We start from the raw sequence: 20,731 nt of genomic DNA, 5'->3' as shown, positions 1-20,731 counted from the left end.
TCTGCCATCACTTCTGTGAACAGTTTTTTTATGTCATCTGCACTCTCTCCTCTTTCTTCACTGACTCCAGTCAGTCTTATGTTATTCTTCTTTGCATTGTCTAGCAGCTGCTGGATAGATTTCTCGTGGTCTCTTACAATTTTAAAGCAGTTTTTCTTTTCCTGGTCACTAATTGCAATCTTTTCTTCTATATCTGAAATTCTGTCCTCACCATTGGTTCATTCTGCTGCGCAGACTTTCGATGGAGTTTTTAATCTCCTGGAAATCTATTTTTATCTGTTTTATGGATTCCATTTGTTTCCTATGTTGGGATTCCATCATGTTCCTCAGATCCTCTATTTTTTTATCTGTGTCCTCTCTAGATTTATTAATCATGTCTTGCACCATGAGCAAAATCTTTGCTGTTATCTGAGTAATTATTTCTGATTTCATTTTTCCCATATCCTCTTTTGTTGCCAGTTTGGAGAGTCCAGGTGGTTAAGTATCAGATTGTTCCATCTCATTTCCCTTTGGGGTTGCTGTAGGTGATCATGAAGTCTGTTTTTGAGGGTTGTTTATGTGTCTTCTCATTTCCACGGGGGCCAGGGGCCGGGGGGGAGTGCTTCTGGCGCCCGTGTGGCTCACCTTCTCTGCCCTAGGAGCTTGGGATGGCAGCAGGGGAGCTTCCTTCCAGGTTCTGGGACTGGATCACCTTCTCTGCCCTAGGAGCTTGGGGTGGCAGTAGGGGAGCTTCCTTCCGGGTTCTGGGACTGGCTCACCTTCTCTGCCCTGGGAGCTTGGGATGGCGCCAGGGGAGCTTCCTTCCAGGTTCTGGGCACTGGCTGATTTCTTGATAGCAGCCATTCTTTATGAGTGAGGTGGAATCTCAGTGTTGTTTTCATCTGCATCTCTCAATGACTAGTGATGTTGAACATTTTTTCATTTTTCATATGTTTATTTGCTGCTTTTACTTCTTTGTCTGAGAAATGTCTGCTCATTTCAGATGCCCATTTTTGAATTGGGTCTTTAAATTTGGGGAGTCTGATTTTTTTTAAGTTCTTTATATATTCTAGATAGTAGTCCTTTGTCTGAGGAATAGCTGATAAAAACTTTTTTCCCACATTGTAGGCTGTCTCTTCACTCTGTTGGTGGTTTTTCTTGCAGTGCAAAAGCTTTTTAATAAGATGAGATCCCACTTGTTGATTCTTTGTTCTACTTCACATGCAACTAAAGATTTAGTCATAAAGTCTTTTTTCTATGCCAGTATCTTCAAGAGTTCTACCTAACTTATCTTTAAAGATATGGGTCTAGTTTTAATCTTTGGCAAGTTGAAATCCAGTTTTTCCAGCACCATTTATTAAAGAGGCTATCTTTCCTCCAGAGGGTGTCTGGCTCCTTTGTCAAAGATGTGGTGGCTGAGTATTTCTGGAGTTGTTTTTGGATTTTCTAACCTATTCCACTGGACTTCGGGATCTGTTTTTAGGTATACGTTATGATCGCATTCATCATTGGGAATTTGTACCTGTACATGGTATATCTTGGTTCTTGTTTTTTCCCCTTTCCCCTTCCCTCCCTTCCACCCCTCCACCCCTCCCTATTTACAATAAAACTTTGTTTCTGGTTTTTCCTTCTTTTCTCATATTTTTTTCTTTCTCTTCTTTCCTCCAACCTCCCCACCCCCCGGCCCAGTTTACTTTTTAGGTTGTCTCTATTTAGTTTGTTTTTAGACTTTAAGGTTTTTCCAACACCTCACCAACTGTCTGAATTTTGCATGGGCTCTGGACCTAATCAGCAGAGTACCAAGATACTACATTTTTATTGAGCTAAAGTTTAAAACTTCAAGTTTGTAGGGATCTTATCTATAGCTAATGATTAAGAAAGTTAAGAAAAAATACATCTTTGTTTTATACAAGGCCCCCCAGCCACCTATCTGCAGCCTAATAACTAACTTTCTGCCTAACATTGTAACTGTATCACTTTAGGCTTCCTTCTAGGTCCCTAAAACAGTTTACCAGTTTTTCATCAATCTTTTTAATCAATTCAGCTCCTGGCTTAAAGTTCATTCTCCCAGAACACCTTCCCTTAGATAGAGATCAGAAAAACATGAGTTGGGTTTCTGTCCACCAATCCAAAAAAAGGGGGACAACTAATATTTGGTAACTCACCTTCCAGCTACACCATTGTTCTTCATTAACAAACAGGTTATCCTTAATAAGATAGACCTGCCTTGCTTTTGCTTCTTCTTAACAATCAATCTGCCTTTAGAGCTAGAAATCTAAAGAAACACCATCTCTCAATTCTCTTCTGAAAATTCTGTTTTCTCCACCTTTCTCTTTTTCTCAGTTTTCATGAACACGATTTCTCATACATAAATGAAATGGCATATTGTATGAAATAATTATAAGATATTTTAAAAGTTCTTTTGCACACTTAGACAGTATTAGAGAGGAAGCTAAAGCCAGTTCTGATGATAACAGGTAGAAGGTAGGAATTGAGCTAATATCAAGGTATTCATCTTAAGCCACTTTCAGAAAAAAAGAAAAAGTATTATTTAGTTGAACAAATCTGCAATCCCTTTTGTTCTAGATATGACAGCTGCTCTTCAAAATAATATTGAAAATATTAATCCCACAGAAAACATTTTGTTTTGACCGAGTGCCTGCATGCTATGTCACCTCATTAAACCCAGCCAAATGAAGGAAGTATAGGTTGATGAGAAGCTTAACTGATGAAAAGGTATCACCAAGGAAGAAGTTAACATCCCTTTGCCTAAATGAATCCTTCAGGTTAGGAAGGAAAATTTATCCAGATAGATTCTCATGCCTTACTCACAGTGGCATGTGACTAACTGCACTTTATAGTCTATTGTGAAGGATATAATAATTAACTGGCCATTCACATCCTAGAAAAGTCACATTAGCAGCCCTTATCAGTGCTTCAAAGCTGAAGCAGTAGAGTGTAAAACTCGAATTCTCAAGAGCTCAGAAAATGATTAAAGTTAGAAATAATCCATGGCTGCTTATAAATGAAGCCCAAGATTCCTAGCATTATTGATAACAGAGGTAGGCACAAGATAATTGTGAGCAGCAAAAAGAAAGTTGAGTTGGATGTTTTTTAATAAGATAAGAAAAGCAGTTGAGCTAATGGAAATATTAATTATTAGCTGTAAATTTTTGAAATGAATGCTATTTTTAAGAGTTTAGGAGTCATAAATATTCAAGAAGCACACTATTAATTTTCAAACCAATCAATAATACAGTATAATCCTCCACTTAAGTTACCATTGAGAAGAAAGTTATTCACTACTTTAATTCCCACTGAATCTATATCCAAAGGTTTGGACTGATTACAGAAAGATATGTTGTCTACTTTGTATCAAAGTATTATTTATGACTGAAACATTTCTAAAGCAATAACCAGTTGACTATTTCATTGAGTAAAAAATCAAATATTTACTGATGTTTCTTGAAATCTTGCTGTCAGTCCAAAGCAAAGAATTTGATGTCATCACACTGTGTTTTCCTTAACTTGCCAGGAAGTAAACTTCAAGCAGATTGACTTGAATCTGGATCTTACTTGGAAAGCATAAGTGTCCAATAAACTGTGTTGTTATATTTTAATTTGGAAAATACTCAAGTTCCAGTGGCTTATCATCCTATACTTTACTTTCGGAAATCCTGCAATCCCATGTGGACTTCTGGTAGAATGAGCAATGCAAAGAGCTGGCTTGGACTTGGCATGTCCTTATACTTCTGGGGATTGATGGACCTTACAACCACTGTCCTCTCGGGCACTCCAACAGCTCAAGGCAAATTAGAAGCACTTCTGTCGCACAAGACACAGTCACATCTGCGAACCAAGAGGAGCTGGGTTTGGAACCAGTTTTTCGTTCTGGAAGAGTATACTGGGACCGACCCTTTGTATGTTGGCAAGGTAAGATATACCCAGTACAGAGATAAATTGTTGGGGTACCTGAGTTTAAAAGTGAGTATGTATATGAATTAAGTGGGAATGCTTACCTACCCTGTGTCTGAGGCCTAAGGAAAAGTTTAGTGACATGTTATTTAAAACCTACCTAAAATACAACTTTTGTTTTGTCAAATAAGAAAGGGAAGATTCCTCACCTTGTCCACATCTCTGTTCTGAGTGGAAAAAAGTGAAATTAGAACTGGGTGTTGGAGAGAAAGTCTCAGACACTAGAAGAGACATTCAGGTCCCAACGGAGGCAGCAGCACCCTCCTAGAAATAAAGAGGATGGAGCAGGAAGAACAAAAAAGCAAAAGGAAAAGGAGAAATTGTATCTTTTGTATTTTTTTCAAAGCATGTCCACAGGTATAACCTGAGGCCTAAATTTAATGAATAAAACATTTTTCATTTCAGAATATCCTAGCATGTGTTTTAGGATAGCTGAAAATAATCAGTCAATATATTTATGTAGGGGAAAGGAAAGAAGGGAATGGAATTAATATGAGAAAATGAAAAAATGGAAGCAAAGTCCTTGTAGGGCCGGGGATTTAGCTCAGTGGTTCTGCCACCACCTGCCTCACAAGCCAAGCACAAGGACCCCAGTTCAATCCCCGGTACCAAAAAAAAAAAAAAAAGTCTTTGTAAATAGGGAGGGATGGAGTGGTTGAAGGGAGGGCAGGGGAATGGGGAAAAAATAAGAAACGAGAGATTATGTAATGGTGCAAATTTCCAGTGATGAATGTCATTATATTGTATACCTAAAATGTACCAACAAAATTAATTTTAAAAAATATTTATAAACAGTATGCTCAAATTCCCTTGATTTATCTCTCATCATTTCATCTTTAAGCCTGGCTTTCTCCTGTGTTTATTTTATTTGGGTGTTAATCAGAGACCATTTTGTAAAAGCATCCAAGCAAGAGAGAATGGGAGACAAGGAATTAATTAGAAAATAAATCATTCAAATGATAACTTAAACACTTGTTTAGCACAAAGGCTGAGAGGATGGGTTTCAGATTCAAACACATGTGGTTCAAATCCCAGTCCTAACAATTACTTCTCTCAGCTTCCTCCACTTGAGCCACTTCTCAAGAGTTGTCTATAGGAGCACTTACTAGAGATCAAAACCAGGACTTCATGCATGGTAGACAAGTACTCTACCACTGAGTTATATCTCCAGCCCTATTTATTTTTTGAGATAGCATCTTGCTTAATTGCCCAGGCTGACTTTAAACTTGTGATCCTCTGGTCTCAGCCTTCTGAGTAGGTGGATTTTTAGGCATGCATACTGTACCAAGCTTCTCAATCTCTTTTTAATAGTTTCCTTGCTCTGTACCTACCACTGCACTAACTGTGTTTTCACCACTAAGAACCCTCTACTGCTCAATTCAATGATATCATTTTAGAGAACCCTCCAGTCACAGTATTGCTGATCTATCACTCCTTCCTCATCACTCTCCTCTCTCAATGTCATGACCATCACAATCCCCTGTATTTTCTCCTTTTTTCTCCACCTTGTTTGCTGGTCTTCTCTTCTAACCTCTATCACTGATGTGTTTGACCACTTCACCCTGGATTTTTCTGCATCGACACTCATTCCTGGGGACTCACTACACCTGTGCTTTTAAACACTATCTCTACACCAATAAATGCAAAACCTCCATCTCTAGCTAAAACCACTCATTAGAGCTTCAAATTCATAATTCTTGCTACATATATGTTATCTCCACATTTATGACTCACAAACCTTTCAAACATACCACACCCCAAAAAGGAACACTTGTTTTTTCCTTACAAACCTAGTCTTCCCCAGTCCTCCCTATCTCAACATTGCTTTTCACACAATTCCTAAAACTAAAGACCTAGGGGTCACTTTTCTTTTTTCCTTGCCTCCACATTCTCCCCATTTGCAAATTCTGTTAATCTTGTGCCAAAAAAAGTTCAAAATCTGTCATCTCTCTCATTTCTACTTCCACCATTCTCTCCCATCTGGGCAGATACCTAGCTTCCCAACCAGTCTCCTCTTGTCTACTTACACTTCTTCTAATGTATTCCTCCATACATGAGCTTTCTAAAAAAGTAAATCCAATTACATCTCTCCTCTACATGAGCCTGTTCGGTGTCTTCCCTTTGCCTGTTTAACCCTCTAAATGCCTCCCCACAGATTAGTGACTCAGCCTGCTCTGTGGCATCCAACCATGTTCTATGCTATTCTTTCCTTCATTCTTATATTCCAGGGACATGACCTGAAAATTCCTATAACTTAGTAAGTGCTTCCTGCATTGTAATGAAATGCCCTAACCCTGTCTTCTCCTATGATTGGCTGTTCTTCCTCCTCTAGTACTAATTTTGAATCTAAGGTGGGACCCCCTGTTAGATTCTCACCATTATTTGTTTTACACTCTAATCACAATATACCATATTTATTTTTTACATGTTCATTGTCTGAAGCCCTTAACTAGACTAGACATTGCTCCTATTTAATCTCCAAGGTCTGACTTGGCACAGGTCACATAAATGATGCTTAAAAAGATTCTTAGTGAATGAAAAATAAAAAAGATTAAGTAAGCTAATGCATCTAAAGTACTTAGCACAGTACCTGGTCCACAGTGAGACTTAAATCATCATGACCTTGCAGGTCATTAGTAGTAGTATAAGGAGTAGCAGTAATAGTATAGGGAGTCCATTAAAGGAATTTACCAACTCTGTAATGCATACCTAATGTAGCTGAAAATCCCGTAGCCTCAAAATACGTGAGTTTCATTCTTTATTTTATTTGTTCTTCATGTACAATCTGTTACTGTATCTGTCAATACTTCCTTGCTCATTTCTCTCAGATTCATCTCTGCCATTCTGGGCTTCATCATTACCACCATCATCTGTTCTTCATGATTAGATTAACTGAGTAGGCATGGCTGTCTCCCTGGGCAGAGGCTCCACCCATCCCTCCTCCAGGGTGAAGGACATTTATCCTCTCAAACCACTCTTTCCAGCTCATAGCTTGCTCTGATTAAGAAAATGTTGTAGCTCTGAAACACTTAGCAGAGCTCCTAGCATTCGTTCAAGGACTTCCTCTTTCATCCAAATCTTTCTTACAATTTTTCAAATCAGGAACTGTTCTAAGCCAACGTGGATCTCCTTTCAAGCCCCTCATAAATCATGCAGCTCATACCACATTTGTCCTCAACCCAGACATGTGTCCATGCCACCGCCCTCCCAAGGACATGCTCTCCCCTCTTCTCATAAGCCACATTCAAATTCCTCAGGTTCCAGTTTAAATGCCACTTTTGTCAGGAACACATCTTCCATCTACTCAGAATTCTAAAGACTTCTACACTCTCAATATTGGTAAAACATTTCTTGCAAATAGACATAGTTATTGCCAAAATAAATTTAAGAAAATAATTCATTTCTACAGTGTAACTGCCTTGTGCTCTCTTACAACTGAGGGCCCCCTTCCTTTCTTCAAAGACTAGAAACAGATGCTGTTTCCCAATCTTGTCTAGAATAGAGCTAGCATAAAACTGGCCACAAAAAAGTGCAAAAAGACAAAAGTAGCTAACATTGTAATGGACTACCACAGTACTTTGTGTCAGTCACATTCACATAAAACAGATCACTTCATCACTGTAACAATGCTGTGAGGCAAGTGTAATTAACTTAGGGAATAGGCTCAGAAAGGTTATGTTCACTGGAAGGTGGCAGGTAAAGCCTGGATCAAAAATATTCATCTCTCTCACACCAAAGCCAGGGGCTTTCCTTTACATTGCTCTTATGTGTCTAGTGACTTTAGATTTAGCCCTGAGGGCACAGAAACAAATAAGGTGGAATCAGAAATCTGAGCCTGACAGCTTCCTGAATCCTTTATTATTGAACCTCGGGAGTACTTAGCTATTGTATCACTCTCTAGGACTCACTGTTAGTGTTAACCCTTCCTAATTACCCTAACCCAGGATACAGAACACCCCACAGTCATCTGATCCAATCAGTGCACCAGCAACCAGGGAAGGTTTCACTCTGGGCTGGGTTTGTTACCTCCACACAAAGAAGACAGATTTATATTCACAGACCCAGACCCTTTTTCCCCTTTACTTTCTTTTGAAAGAGAATTCATATACCTTTCATTCTATTTACCCCAGAGGTACTGAGCTTATCACCTTGAGATCTAGATGTCTGTGGAGAGACCGCCTGAATATTTGCTTATTTCAGAAACGAGTATGGTAACAATTATTAACTGTAATTGGTATGGCCTTATAAAATTCACAATGGGCTTTCCAGGGACAAGATGGTGTTGAGTGAAAACTAGATTATATTGACATATGCAAAGCAGGCTTTTCAGGGAACATGTGTTTGTGCATGCATCTGTGGGTCCAAATCATGCTGAGGTTAACATGTCAACACTGTCTAATCACAATTGTAAGCATTTACTGCACTTCTGGAATGTCACAAGGCATTTTGAAAGATGATAAAAGGAATAAAAGCCACTTTTCAAAATCCTAAAACAACTGAGATTTTTTAGATCTGCAGCTACTTCCCATCATTCACTCATTTGGCTGAAGAATTATTAGGACAAGTGAGATATTCACCTGTCTAGATTTTTTTAGGAAAAAAATATTTCCCCAAGATATATATATGTGCTGCCAACTTCACTCCACAAGCTCCTTACCTTCCCCTACATAGCTAGTGGTCAGCCACTGTAGGTTGGATTAAATATATATATATAAAACACTTTTTATTACACTGAAAACTTGCTGAGTAACACAGAAGAGATCCTAATGTCCCTTCTTTGCATTTTCCCAAACAGATGTGGATTCTATGGCTGGCAAAGAACCTTCTATGTGCATTATTGGTTTCAAGCTCCTTAGTAGCTTTCCAATCCATAATCACCTTTCCCTATACTCTGTGATCTGGAGCTAGGACTTTGTACCACAGTTTCTCTTTTTCCAACTGACTCCCCAAAAGTTTCTTCCCTATGAATGTATCAGAGGGAGGCCAGAAGGCTGGAGGGGGAAGAACGAACTTGCTCCTTTACTCTGCTAGCCCTAATTTTGGAAGCTTTTTCACACTCTTCACCCCATCACAGCCCCTCAGGAGCACCAGAACCACAAATGCCACCCCCTTTCCAAAGGCCTGACTCCCAGGTTTTTCAGGACTTTGAAGTAGGAGGCTCCTCTAATCTCCTAAGGCTCCAGTTCTGGGGGGTGGGAAGCCCCTCCAATATTTAGATACCCGGAGCCCCAACCCCTGGGCCTCTGTGAACCCTGCCAGAGAGGCCCTGACTTTCTACTGGAGTTCCTCTCTTGCCTTTTCAATCCTCCATAGTCAATAACCTCTTAAAATAACTGGTGGAGGTTTTGTTTCCTGACAAGATCCTGTGTGAGTGGATCCTTTCCCCCTTCATAGTTAATACTCTCTCTTTTCACGGGGCCCCCTCTTGCTTCTCCATGGGAGTCCTCCCTCTCTCCCGCTCCCCTCTCTCTCTTGCAAAGGGGCAAGCGTATACTCAGAAGCCAGGGGAAGATGCTAGCTCTTTTGAAACAAAGGTACTATATAAAATGGTTCCACAAAATGCATTAGCTCTGCCCCTAGACCGTTCTTTCAATAACTTCTAATGTGTACATATTACACATAAAAGCCCACACCAAGATGAGGGTCCCATGGTCCCTACCTTCAAGGAATTCAGTCTAGAGAGTTTAGCAAAAATAACAGATCTCAGCCTCAGCCCAAATTCCATTTGATGTCAGTATTATCAACTTCAAGAATGAGAGTCTCGGCTGGGGATTTAGCTCAGTGGTTTCACTGCCTACTGCGCAAGTGCAATGACCCAAGTTCGATCCTCGGTACCAAAAAAAAAAAAGAATGAGAGTCTCCTCTTCAGGAGCAGTGACTCCAGATTGTGTTATTTATTATGCACTCTCCAAGGGGAGAGCACTTACACTAGGCCTAGGCTGATTACAAGTATGTTTAGTTCTATACAGTTCACAGGCCAAAAATTTTTAGGTGATAAATAGAATACCTCAAAAAATTCCTGGGTTTGTACATTATGTCAGCTTCTGTCCACTCCACCACCACCACCACCACACACATACACACCAAATAATCTGTCATGCCCTAAATTAACTTATTTCAGTGTAAGTTCCATACCACATGCCTTAAAATTCGCTCTCCCTTCCTCCTTGTGTCAAACACACACACGCACACATGCACACACACGCCTTTTTTTCCTTCTTTAAGAAACATCATGAAATCTTTTGTCCTAATCCTCTGCTGAGGAGGATAGTTCCAAATGGAGTGCATTCTCATTTCTTTGTGCCCAAGTTCAGCTAAAATGTCTGTCTAGTCTCACCATTAGCTGCTGGGCACTTCTGCTTTTTTTAACTTGCATAAATAGAAGATTTGAGTAGTAAAAGAAATATTGATAAACACTGTATGTGGAATGAGGAAACATAAATCTTTGCATTCTACACAGATACTTCAAGATAAAAAATCCACAACTAATTTTTTGCAGTCAATTTCATTCTATTTCCCTTTTCTAGTAAGAGACAGCTGAGTTCCTCTAGCTGCCTTTAGACAGCTAAATCATTGCCTGCGTGACTTGGCCAGGAGTCAGTTTGAGATCAGCTTAACGCCAGCCACAACCTCCAAAGCCATTCCTATCTGTGGATGATGTGATTACATTTCCAGGTGTCTTCTTGGTGTCCATGAGCTTTAATCCTCAGAGTAGCACTGCCCTACCAATGCTTCAGGCAGCCTTTGGCAACCCTGGCCATTGGGCTATTACAACAAAAAAGCCTCCAGGTAGTTTTTGCCTTTACTGCTATACTCCTGGAGGCTTGAAAGGATCAGAAAAGAGCTGGGTATGTTAATACTCTTTTCTCTATGCGGGTATATCATCATTATAATCGGCCCTATTTATAGTGCTCCTAATTATGGGGGGAAAAACTGTGCTTTTTATATATATATTAATCTCTAATCCAGTAATCTTTTAAAATAAGTAGTAAAGTTTTTTTCCATTTACAAAATAGGGAAATTAAAAGTTATACACAGTAAATAATTTGTTAAAGGCATTCACTTTACAACTAGCATACATAGTGTTCAAGTCAGATATACAAGGGATAATCGAAAAATACAGAGAATGTTCACATTGTAAAATTTTTTATTACAGTAAAAGACATGTTGCCATTAATCCTCCTCAAAATATTCCCTCACTTATCCCACCATTCTTGCCTCTTTCTGAGGCAGTTCTGGAAGTCCCCTTTTGTGCATATCCTTACAAGTTATGATAAAAACATGGTGAATGCCACTGCCAAGTACTACCCAATGGAAAGGCAGGCTCATATAAACATTATGGTATGTCTTCATTCACCTTATTCACCAGATCTGGCACTATCTGACCCCTGGCTATTCCCCAAAGTCAAAATGGCTATGAAAGGTAAATGCTTTAAATCGATTCAGGACATCAAAACAGCCACAATAGCACAACTAAAGAAACTCATGAGAAAGGACTTCCAGAACTGTTTCACAAAGTGCCAAGAACTATGGGGTAAGTGTATTTTTTTAACAGTGGGGCATTCTGAGGGAGGTTTCATGACAATGTTTCTTTTACTGTAATAAATTTTTTTAATTTAAATATACACCAATTTTTCTGATCACACCTCATACTTAACTCCCTACCCTAAGCTTAACACTGGTTGTCTGTTTTATGAATTAATCTCAGGAACTTCACTGTACTATGAAAAATGCTAACAATGTAGGCAACAGCAGTTAGCTGTACTAACTAAATTTAACTCATTTTTTTGTTGTCCCTTTAGAAAGAAAGTGTTACCTACAAGGCAGCACAAAAGTCCAGGATTCTTGCCACCAATACACATTATCCACAATTATTAGTGCAGAAATTTGTTCCTGGGCCTTGAGACAAAAATAGCACTCCTCAGCTCCTCTGAAGAGACACTCAAAAACAATCTGGGAGGGATATAGTTTGATGGGCAGAGAGAAAAATGCCCATAACTCAACCATCTGCACACATACTTGAGTGATTCAATTATGAACCCAAGAATGAGTCTCACCAAAAGGAGAGATACACTGATATAAACAATTTAATCAGCACTTACATTCCACTTGACACTTGAAACATAAGCAAGCACAGTCCTAACTGAATGAATCTACAAAATTAGGGTCATAGGCTGAGGAGTTGCAAGAGTCCCTGCACGTATTATTTCCCATACGATGGTAGCTGTCATCTTTTAATGAATCACTTCATCAGCTTTTCAACGAAGTTGAATTGTCATAAAAAGTTTTTGATATTCCAAAAAACAATTTATAACAATTTTTAAATTTTTAAGGTATTTAGGCTTCTTTTCTCTTTTTTTTTCTTATATGGAAAGGCAAAGTTCCTCCATATTAAATTTGCTTTTATTTATACCTCAGGATTATACCTTTCAAAAATGTTTTCTATATTTCTAAAGGAGTGGAATTTTAAAATAATATTAAGTTCATGATACTGAATATGATGTGGAAAAACTTTATCTATCTGTATTTGCTCTTTGATCCAATCCTGTTCAAAGCATACTTCTTTGTTGACAAACTTTTTAAATACTTGAATGAGAAAAGGCATTCCTATGTAAAAAGAAGGTCATAAGTTTGCACCAAACTAAAAAATCAATTTATTCCCAACACCTGTTCATATCCATAATGAGATTTTGATACTTTTCCCCCCAGCTTCATTCAGATATGGATAGGGGAGATGGATCCATCAAATACATCCTCTCAGGAGAAGGTGCAGGCATCGTGTTTACCATCGACGACACCACTGGCGACATCCATGCCATCCAGAGACTTGATCGAGAGGAAAGAGCCCAGTATACTTTAAGGGCTCAAGCCCTGGACAGGCGGACAGGCCGTCCAATGGAGCCAGAATCAGAGTTCATTATCAAAATACAAGACATCAATGACAATGAACCCAAATTCCTGGATGGACCTTATGTTGCCACTGTGCCAGAAATGTCACCAGTGGGTAAGGTGGTGATTCACTAATTTTCACAAACAGCATTTGTCCTATGGAAAATCCATAATAGGTGGATGCAGAAAAAGAGAATATGCAAAATAGCTCACAAATTTTAAAAGTGAATAAAAAATGGTAAGTCCTTTGGCAGGCAGGAAGCTATTTAGACAATGGAATCAGTCACAGCATTGTAAATGACAATAAGCCCTGTATTGTTTTCCGGTTCTGGTTCTTTAAAAACAAAAGAAGAGATAAATAATAGATAGATGGATAAATAATATTTGATTCATAAGAGAGAAGAATTTTGGTATTATCAAAGAGCAATGAAGACCCTAAACACTGTGCATCCTTACTTGTTGCAAAAATAATAATAATAACTATTACCCCATTAAACAGGTAGAAGATAGGAATTATGGAAGTTTGACATGAGACTCTCCCCAGAAAGCAAATACCACAAGTGCAAATCCTTTAAGTTTGACCACTCAGGATTGTATCTGGTCTTTAGCAACTGGACTTGAACAGGTTTCCACAACTTCTCTTCCTCAGGTACCTCTGTTATCCAGGTGACAGCCACAGATGCTGATGATCCGACCTATGGCAACAGTGCCCGGGTAGTGTACAGCATTCTCCAGGGCCAGCCATATTTTTCTGTGGACTCCAAAACAGGTATCTGATGCAAGAGTCGAGTCATGCTTTATTCCATAATCCTTTGTAACTATTTCTTATGACACACCCAACTCTCCTTTCCAAGGATATTACAAGGAGTGTATTAACCAGCAAAGATTGTTAAAAGCATTAGGATTAAGAGAGCAAAATAGCACTGCCTTGGAGATGACAGCAGCACCATGTGTAGACAGTATACAGGTGCTTATTGGAGAAGCCAAGCCCTGTTTACACAGAAATATCTCTCATTTGCCTCCAAAAAATCCTATGATTATATTGGATCCCAGGGACCAAGGTCTTTTATAACTCCAAAAAACCAAGGGGACTAACCTGGACTCATTTTAGAACTAGAAAGAACCTTTGGGGAATCATCCAGCCCATCACCATCCACTTAACAAATACGGAAACTGGGAAAGTAAAACCAACCAAAGTTCATCTGGTTGTAGATAAGTCCCATGATATGGGATCTGATGTTCTTTTCCTGATCCACTCTGTACTAAGCAAAGCACAAGGCTAGAATGAATGGTTTCTGGGGCAGATAGGTTGTGATGAAAGAGAAAAGAGCACATGGAATGTGGCCCCTAAAAAGGCAGATAGAACTGAATAAAGAGCAGTATGGCAAAAAGCACAAACCAATAGAAGTCTGGGTGTTTTTTTCTGAAAGCTTTGACTGCAGAGTTCATATGTTTTAATCTATGAAGGGTTCCCTTTAATATGTTTGAGTTGAGCAGACAATTGTTATATTATTAGCTTACGCTTGTGCCAGGCTTTCTCCCTTTTAAAATACTTCCATAAACATTGCCATATTTGAGCCTCCCAATAATCTTGTGAACTAGCAAAATATAAAGAAGTATTATAACTCGCATTGTACATAGGGATAAACAAGAGACCTAAGAGAAGAAACTTCACATAGGTAAAGTCAATGGTGAATACAAAAAGTCATCACCTCTTTATTTAAAGGAGAAAAAATACACTGCTATTATTAGCAACCTGATTGAATTTTCTTTTCCCCAGAAGTCCTAATGATAGGCATTCAGAAAACTGTATCATAAAAGTAGAAAGTGAGCGAGTGTAAATTAGCGGGAGGAAAAAAGACTACAGCTAGGGACTTCTATAAAACAGTAACTTCAACAACTCTTCTAATGGGAGAGGGAGAACTAAAGGGTGCCCACAGGGAGGAAAAATATAGGTAGGAAAAGGGTAATGTGTCCTTTATATCTTAAGAAGAATCTTACATTATTTTGACAGCTCCCAGGGGGCATCTATAGTGTTAAGGTCAAAAATACATGAAAAGATAGTTATTGCTGTACCCATGAGGCATTTAAAAAAGAAAATGATGCATATTTCACTTTAGAATATTGTTACCAAATGCAATATACACGTTATAGAATAAACTGGGGATGATTTGTTGTTCTCAATCCCTTCCTTTTTCATGGAAATGGTCTATTTAAGCATTAGTCATGTCATAAACTTATAGCAAATGAGACTTTAGTCTTTACTTAGCATATATAAAAGTCAAATTTTCTAAGTTGAAGGGTTAAAAAGGAGATAAAATGTCATGGAACATCCTTGGCAAGATCAAAACAACACATTTCAATGGATTTCGTTTAGACCCCTCTTCTTAAATGAAACTGTATCATCATACTGCTATGATCATACTGCTTCTTACTGTCTGGAGAAGTTCCTTTTTTATGCATAGTAAAAACAAAAAACTCAGAGCATGTTTCATATCTGAGCTCATGGAATTCAGTGAAGCACAGAGGTAAGCAGAATATAAAATAAAGAATGAATATATAACAAAAGGAAAATTAAATCAGAATTCTAACCCTACTTACAGGTAGTGGGGAGACAGGAAATATAGAATAGCAAGTTATCTAAAGAAGAGTCATTCACACTACAAGGGCTCTAGTAGCTAAAGAAAGAGCTGAAGGAGAATTATCTAAAATCACAGATATGTAGACATATTAGGCTTTGTTTTCTGAATTCAAAGGCCCAGTTTTCTTTGGTGTGACTGAGCAGTCTGAAATTGCCTTGGACTGCAATCCCCAATTCTGTAAGAGAACCACTGCTGCCACCTCCTGTTCTCTCTCAGTAATTTTGCCAAAGGAAATAAAAACCTTGGAGTCCTTCCTGCTGGAATAGTATTTATTCACCACGTGTTTCAGTACAGCACTTTTTTGTTGTTGTTTTTCAAAGTTAAGTTTTTACCTCAAGTTTAATAAAATGAGTAACATGCTATCTCAACTCTGGGCATTTATAGTACACAAGGGAGAATCTAGAAATGAATCTTTCATAAGCTGAACTTATTGCTTTATTTTTAAAAACAAAGTGACTTCTATCCTGCAGGTGTAATTAGGACAGCACTCATGAATATGGACAGAGAAGCCAAAGAGTACTATGAAGTGATAATCCAAGCCAAGGACATGGGAGGGCAGCTTGGAGGACTGGCTGGGACTACAACGGTCAACATCACCCTCTCAGATGTCAATGATAACCCACCTCGCTTTCCCCAGAGTAAGTACCTAACCAACCAGAGCACAGCTCTTGGGTCTGAGGGACACACCTGATACAGAGGTACAAAAGAAAAGCCAGTCTGAGTGGATCCAAGTATTCATTAATTCCTTCCCTACACTCACTGTGAAATTCTAACACAACCATTTTCCATCTGAGCCTCAGCTTCCCATTGCACTTAGCTAGTGTTTTTCAAACTTTTTTTTTATTATTTCCTCCATGTAAGCCCTTTTAAGACTTTTTATGATTGCCATAGCCACCCACCTAGCATAAAATCAAATACTAAGAAATAAGATTTGTTGAGTAGGACTGAGCTTCATGGTCACACAAACAACTGGCATATCTAAATTTTTTTCACCACACCCCCAACATACATACACACAAAGGAAGAACCAATTTCTGTTATATTAAGAATGCAATTACTGAAGCTAATCCAAAGCTGCAGCAGAACATACCCACCCATCTGACGATCTTAACCAATCTATTCACAAATAGAAGCTGAGCATTTGCTTTGTAAGGTTATGTATCATAAGGGTCACCAGATATTTGAAACCTAATCCCCTTTCCCCTGTGAAGCTTAAAATCTATGTGTAGAGCACACGTTCTATACATAGAAAAAGTTAATCAATAAAGAGTATTTCGTGTGGCACTTGCATAGTTCACAAATGGTGTAAGTAAATTAAAGTTAAGTTACTAAGTTGACTGACCCTACAGTACAGAAGACTAATGTCATAGAATACTTTGCATAGGGATTGGCTCTTTGTTCACAATAAACTAATATGAATTAAGGCTTCCAGAAGGATAAGACTTCAACAGAGGGTCAAGAAATATGAAGGATTTATATAGGCATAACGGAAAATATTCCAGAATGGGGGAAGCTATTCATTCAATCAAGAAATACTTGTTCCAGACATCATTCTAGGTATGGGATACAGAGCAGTATACAAAACAAACAAAATCTGTGCTGCTCTCTTACAGCTCATTTGACTATGTATATATATAATATTTTTATAAAATATATATGTGCCAAACCTGCATATAAAACTGCCTATATCATTTTATGGTCAAAAGATTCCTAAAAATCAAGACGTGCTCTTATAAATGTGTTGTATTTCTTCTTTTTCTTTTTCTTCCTATCTTTATTTCCCCCCAGTAGTGGAGACTAAACCTCTAATACTGAGCTATACTCCAGCCCTTTTTTTCTGGTACCAGGGATTGAATTAGGGACCTTGCGCTTGCAAGGCACGCAGCGGAACCACTGAGCTAAATCCCTGGACCCATCCCTTTTTATTTTTGAGAAAGGGTTTTGTTAAAGGCTGGTGCTCATTTGAGCAGCACATATATTAAAATTGGAAAGACACAGAGAAGATTAGCATGGCCCCTGCGCAACGATGACACGCAAATTCGTGAAGCGTTCCATATTTTTCAGACTTCTCAACACAAACCCTCAAGTCAAGGATAGCCTGAAGTGAAGTATTTCAAGCCCTAAAAGAAAATAGCTTCCAACCTAGACTGTTGTATCCTACAAAATTATCTTTCAAAATCGATGGGGAAATTAGATACTTCCAAGGCAAAGAACTCCTGAGAAATTTCATGAACACCAAACCAGCACTCGAAATAACTCTAAACAATATCCTAGAAAAAGACAATGAAGATCACAATTCCATGAGGCCCAACAGAGGGAAGCCACCAGGCAAGACAAGAACCTAAAGGGAAAGGGAGGAAAATAAGAAATAAAAGAGCCAACAACAGTAAAACATCATGAAAAGGATGAGTCAATATCTATCAATTATAACCATCAATGTTAATGGCCTCAATTCATCAATCAAAAGAAATAGACTGGCAGAATGGATTAAGAAGCAAAATCCAACAATATGCTGTATACAAGAAACACACCTAACTCAAAAAGAAATTCATAGGCTGAAAGTAAAAGGATAGAAAACAGTTCTCCATGTGACAGGAACCTAGAAAAAAGCAGGGGTAGCAATCTTATTTGCAGACAAAGTAGATTTCAAATCAAAACTAAGAGAGGTAAAGATGGTCACGACATCCTTGTGAAAGGAACAGACAAGAAAAAGAGATGACAATCATAAATATTTAGGCACTAAATATGAATGCCCCCAACTATACAAAACAAATATTAATGGACATGAAAAACCAAATAAGCACTAATACAATTGTACTGGGGGACCTCAATACCTAACTATCACAAATAGATCATCTAGATAAAAAATTAACAGCAAAATTCTAGAACTGAACCAACCTACTGAACAAATGGACTTAGTAGATATTTACAGAGTGTTCTACCCCTCAAAATCAGAATACACATTCTTTTTGGCTGCACATGAGTCATTCTCCAAAATAGACCACATGCTAGCTCATAGGACATGTCTAAGGAAATGTAAAAGAATTGAAGTTGCCCCCTGTATATTATCAGACCATAGTGCAATAAAATTGGAGATCAATAACATAAGAAACCTCAAAACCCCCACAAACATGGAAATTGAATAACACTCTCCTGAACAACCAATGGATCACAGAGGAAATTAAAGAAGAAATTAGACAGTTTCTACAAATAAATGATAATGCCAGTACAACATACAGGAATCTGTGGGACACAATGAAAGCAGTTCTACACAGGAAATTCATAGCAGTGAATAGCCATATTAAGGAAACAGAGAGAACTCAAATAAATAACCAAATTGTGAACCTTAAGCTCCTAGAAAAAGAAGAGCATAATAAACCCAAAGCTCATACAAGAGAGGAAATTATAAAGATCAAAGCAGATATCAATGCAATGGAGACTAAGAGAACAATTAAAAAAATCAATAAATCAAAGAGTTGGTTTTTTGAAAGAATAAATAAAATCGATAAACTTTTAGCCAACCTTGCTAAAAAAAAGGAAAGAAATGGCTCAAATCCATGCAATTAACACCAAAGGTGAAGTCACAACAGATCCAGCAGAAATCCAGAGTATCATCAATACCTACTTTGAGAACCTGTACTCTAATATAATGGAAAACACAGAAGAAATGGACAGATTCCTAGATACATATGAATTTCCAAAGTTAAATGAAGAAGATGTAGGAATTCTAAATACCACAATTACAATGAGTGAAATTGAAAATGTAATAAAAAAATTTACCAACAAAGAAAAGCCCAGGTCCTGATGGCTTCACTGTTGAATTCTACAAGACATTTAAAGAAGAACTATTGCCATTACTCTTTAAACTCATCAAGGAAATTGAAAGGGAAGCAAGGCTTCCAAATTCATTCCTGGAAGCCAGTGTTACTTTGATTCCAAAACCAGGGAAAGACCCAACCCAAAAGGAGAACTACAGGCCTATCTCCCTAATGAACATAGATGCAAAAATCTTCAACAAGATACTGGCAAACAGAATACAGAAGGTCATCAAGAAGATCATACACCCTGACCAAGTCGGATTTATCCCAGGGATGCAAGGATGGTTTAACATTTGTAAATCAATATATTAACAGAGTCAAGGACAAAAACCATATGATCATCTCAAAAGATGCAGAAAAGCATTCGGCAAAATCCAACACCCATTCATGATAAAAACCCTACAGAAAATTGGAATAGAAGGTCTTTATCTCAACTTGATTAAGGTTATCTATGAAAAACCAACAGCCAACGTCATACTAAATCATCAAAAACTGAAAACTTTCATGCTAAAATCAGGAACAAGACAAGGATGCCCACTATCACCACTTCTGTTCAATATAGTTCTGGAAACATTAGCCACAGCAATTGGAAAAAAGAAAGAAAGAAAAGGAATAAAGATAGGAAAGGAAGAAGTTAAACTCTCATTATTTGCTGATAATAGGATACTTTACATAGAATACCCAAAAAACTCAATCAAAAGACTTCTAGACTTAATTGACAGATTCAGTAGAGTATCTGGATATAAGGTCAACACTCAAAAAAAATAGCCCTCTTGTACACAAATAGACTCACTGAGAGAGAAATTAGGGAAACAGTTCCTTTTACAATAGCATCCCAAAAAAATGAAATATCTAGGAATCAATCTAATGAAGGAAGCAAAAAACCTCTACATTGAAAACTACAGCACTCTGAAAAAGGAGATCAAGGAGGATATAAGAAAATGGAAAGACATCCCTTGCTCCTGGGTAGGAAGAACCAACATAGTGAAAATGGCCATACTGCCAAAACTATTATATAGATTTAATGCAATGCCAATTGAAATTCCAGCAATATCCTTCACAGAACTAGAGAAAACAATCCAAAAATTCATTTGGGGCCAGAAGAGACCTAGAATAGCAAAAGCAATTCTAAGTAACAGAGACATGGCTGGGGGTATCACAATCCCCAATGTGAAACTATAATACAAAGTTATTGTGATTAAAACAGCATGGTACTGGCAAAGAAACAGACTTGAGGATCAGTGAAATAGATTAGAAGATGCAGAAACAACTCCAGACATACTCAGCCACCTCATCTTTGACAAAGGAGCCAACCACCCTCATTGGAGGAAAGATAGCCTATTTAATAAATGGTGTTGGAAAAATTGGATTTCAACCTGCCAAAGATTAAAACTAGACCCCTATTTCTCACCATGCACTAAACTAAGA

The 20,731-nt window shown here is 38.0% G+C and overlaps 1 protein-coding gene and 1 non-coding gene across 6 annotated transcripts in view; both read left to right on the top strand.

The window, feature by feature from the left end:
- The window catches only part of Cdh20 (cadherin 20), a 248,265-nt gene that overhangs the window by 183,013 nt on the left and 44,521 nt on the right, over nt 1–20,731 (top strand). For 4 of the 5 annotated variants that reach the window (XM_021239251.2, XM_021239250.2, XM_087191935.1 and 1 more), the window contains 4 exons: nt 3,515–3,912; nt 12,664–12,958; nt 13,493–13,612; nt 15,956–16,123. In XM_021239251.2, coding sequence (XP_021094910.1) covers nt 3,667–3,912; nt 12,664–12,958; nt 13,493–13,612; nt 15,956–16,123 — 829 coding nt within the window. In that variant the 5' untranslated portion in view covers nt 3,515–3,666. Of the gene's footprint in view, nt 1–3,514; nt 3,913–11,323; nt 11,489–12,663; nt 12,959–13,492; nt 13,613–15,955; nt 16,124–20,731 lie in introns of those variants that run through there. The other variant, XM_087191943.1, reaches the window with a different exon arrangement.
- On the top strand, nt 17,440–17,546 carry LOC147830051 (U6 spliceosomal RNA). The gene has a single exon (XR_015445030.1). It is a non-coding gene; the product is annotated as a U6 spliceosomal RNA (small nuclear RNA).

This window comes from Heterocephalus glaber, unplaced genomic scaffold, assembly GCF_053883595.1.
Source record: "Heterocephalus glaber isolate CG9 unplaced genomic scaffold, H.glaber_assembly_v1.0 deba00000331, whole genome shotgun sequence".
NCBI classification, from domain to species: domain Eukaryota; kingdom Metazoa; phylum Chordata; class Mammalia; order Rodentia; family Bathyergidae; genus Heterocephalus; species Heterocephalus glaber.
The sequence above is the reverse complement of the archived record's forward strand: the minus strand, read 5'-3'. Positions and strand labels throughout refer to the sequence as shown.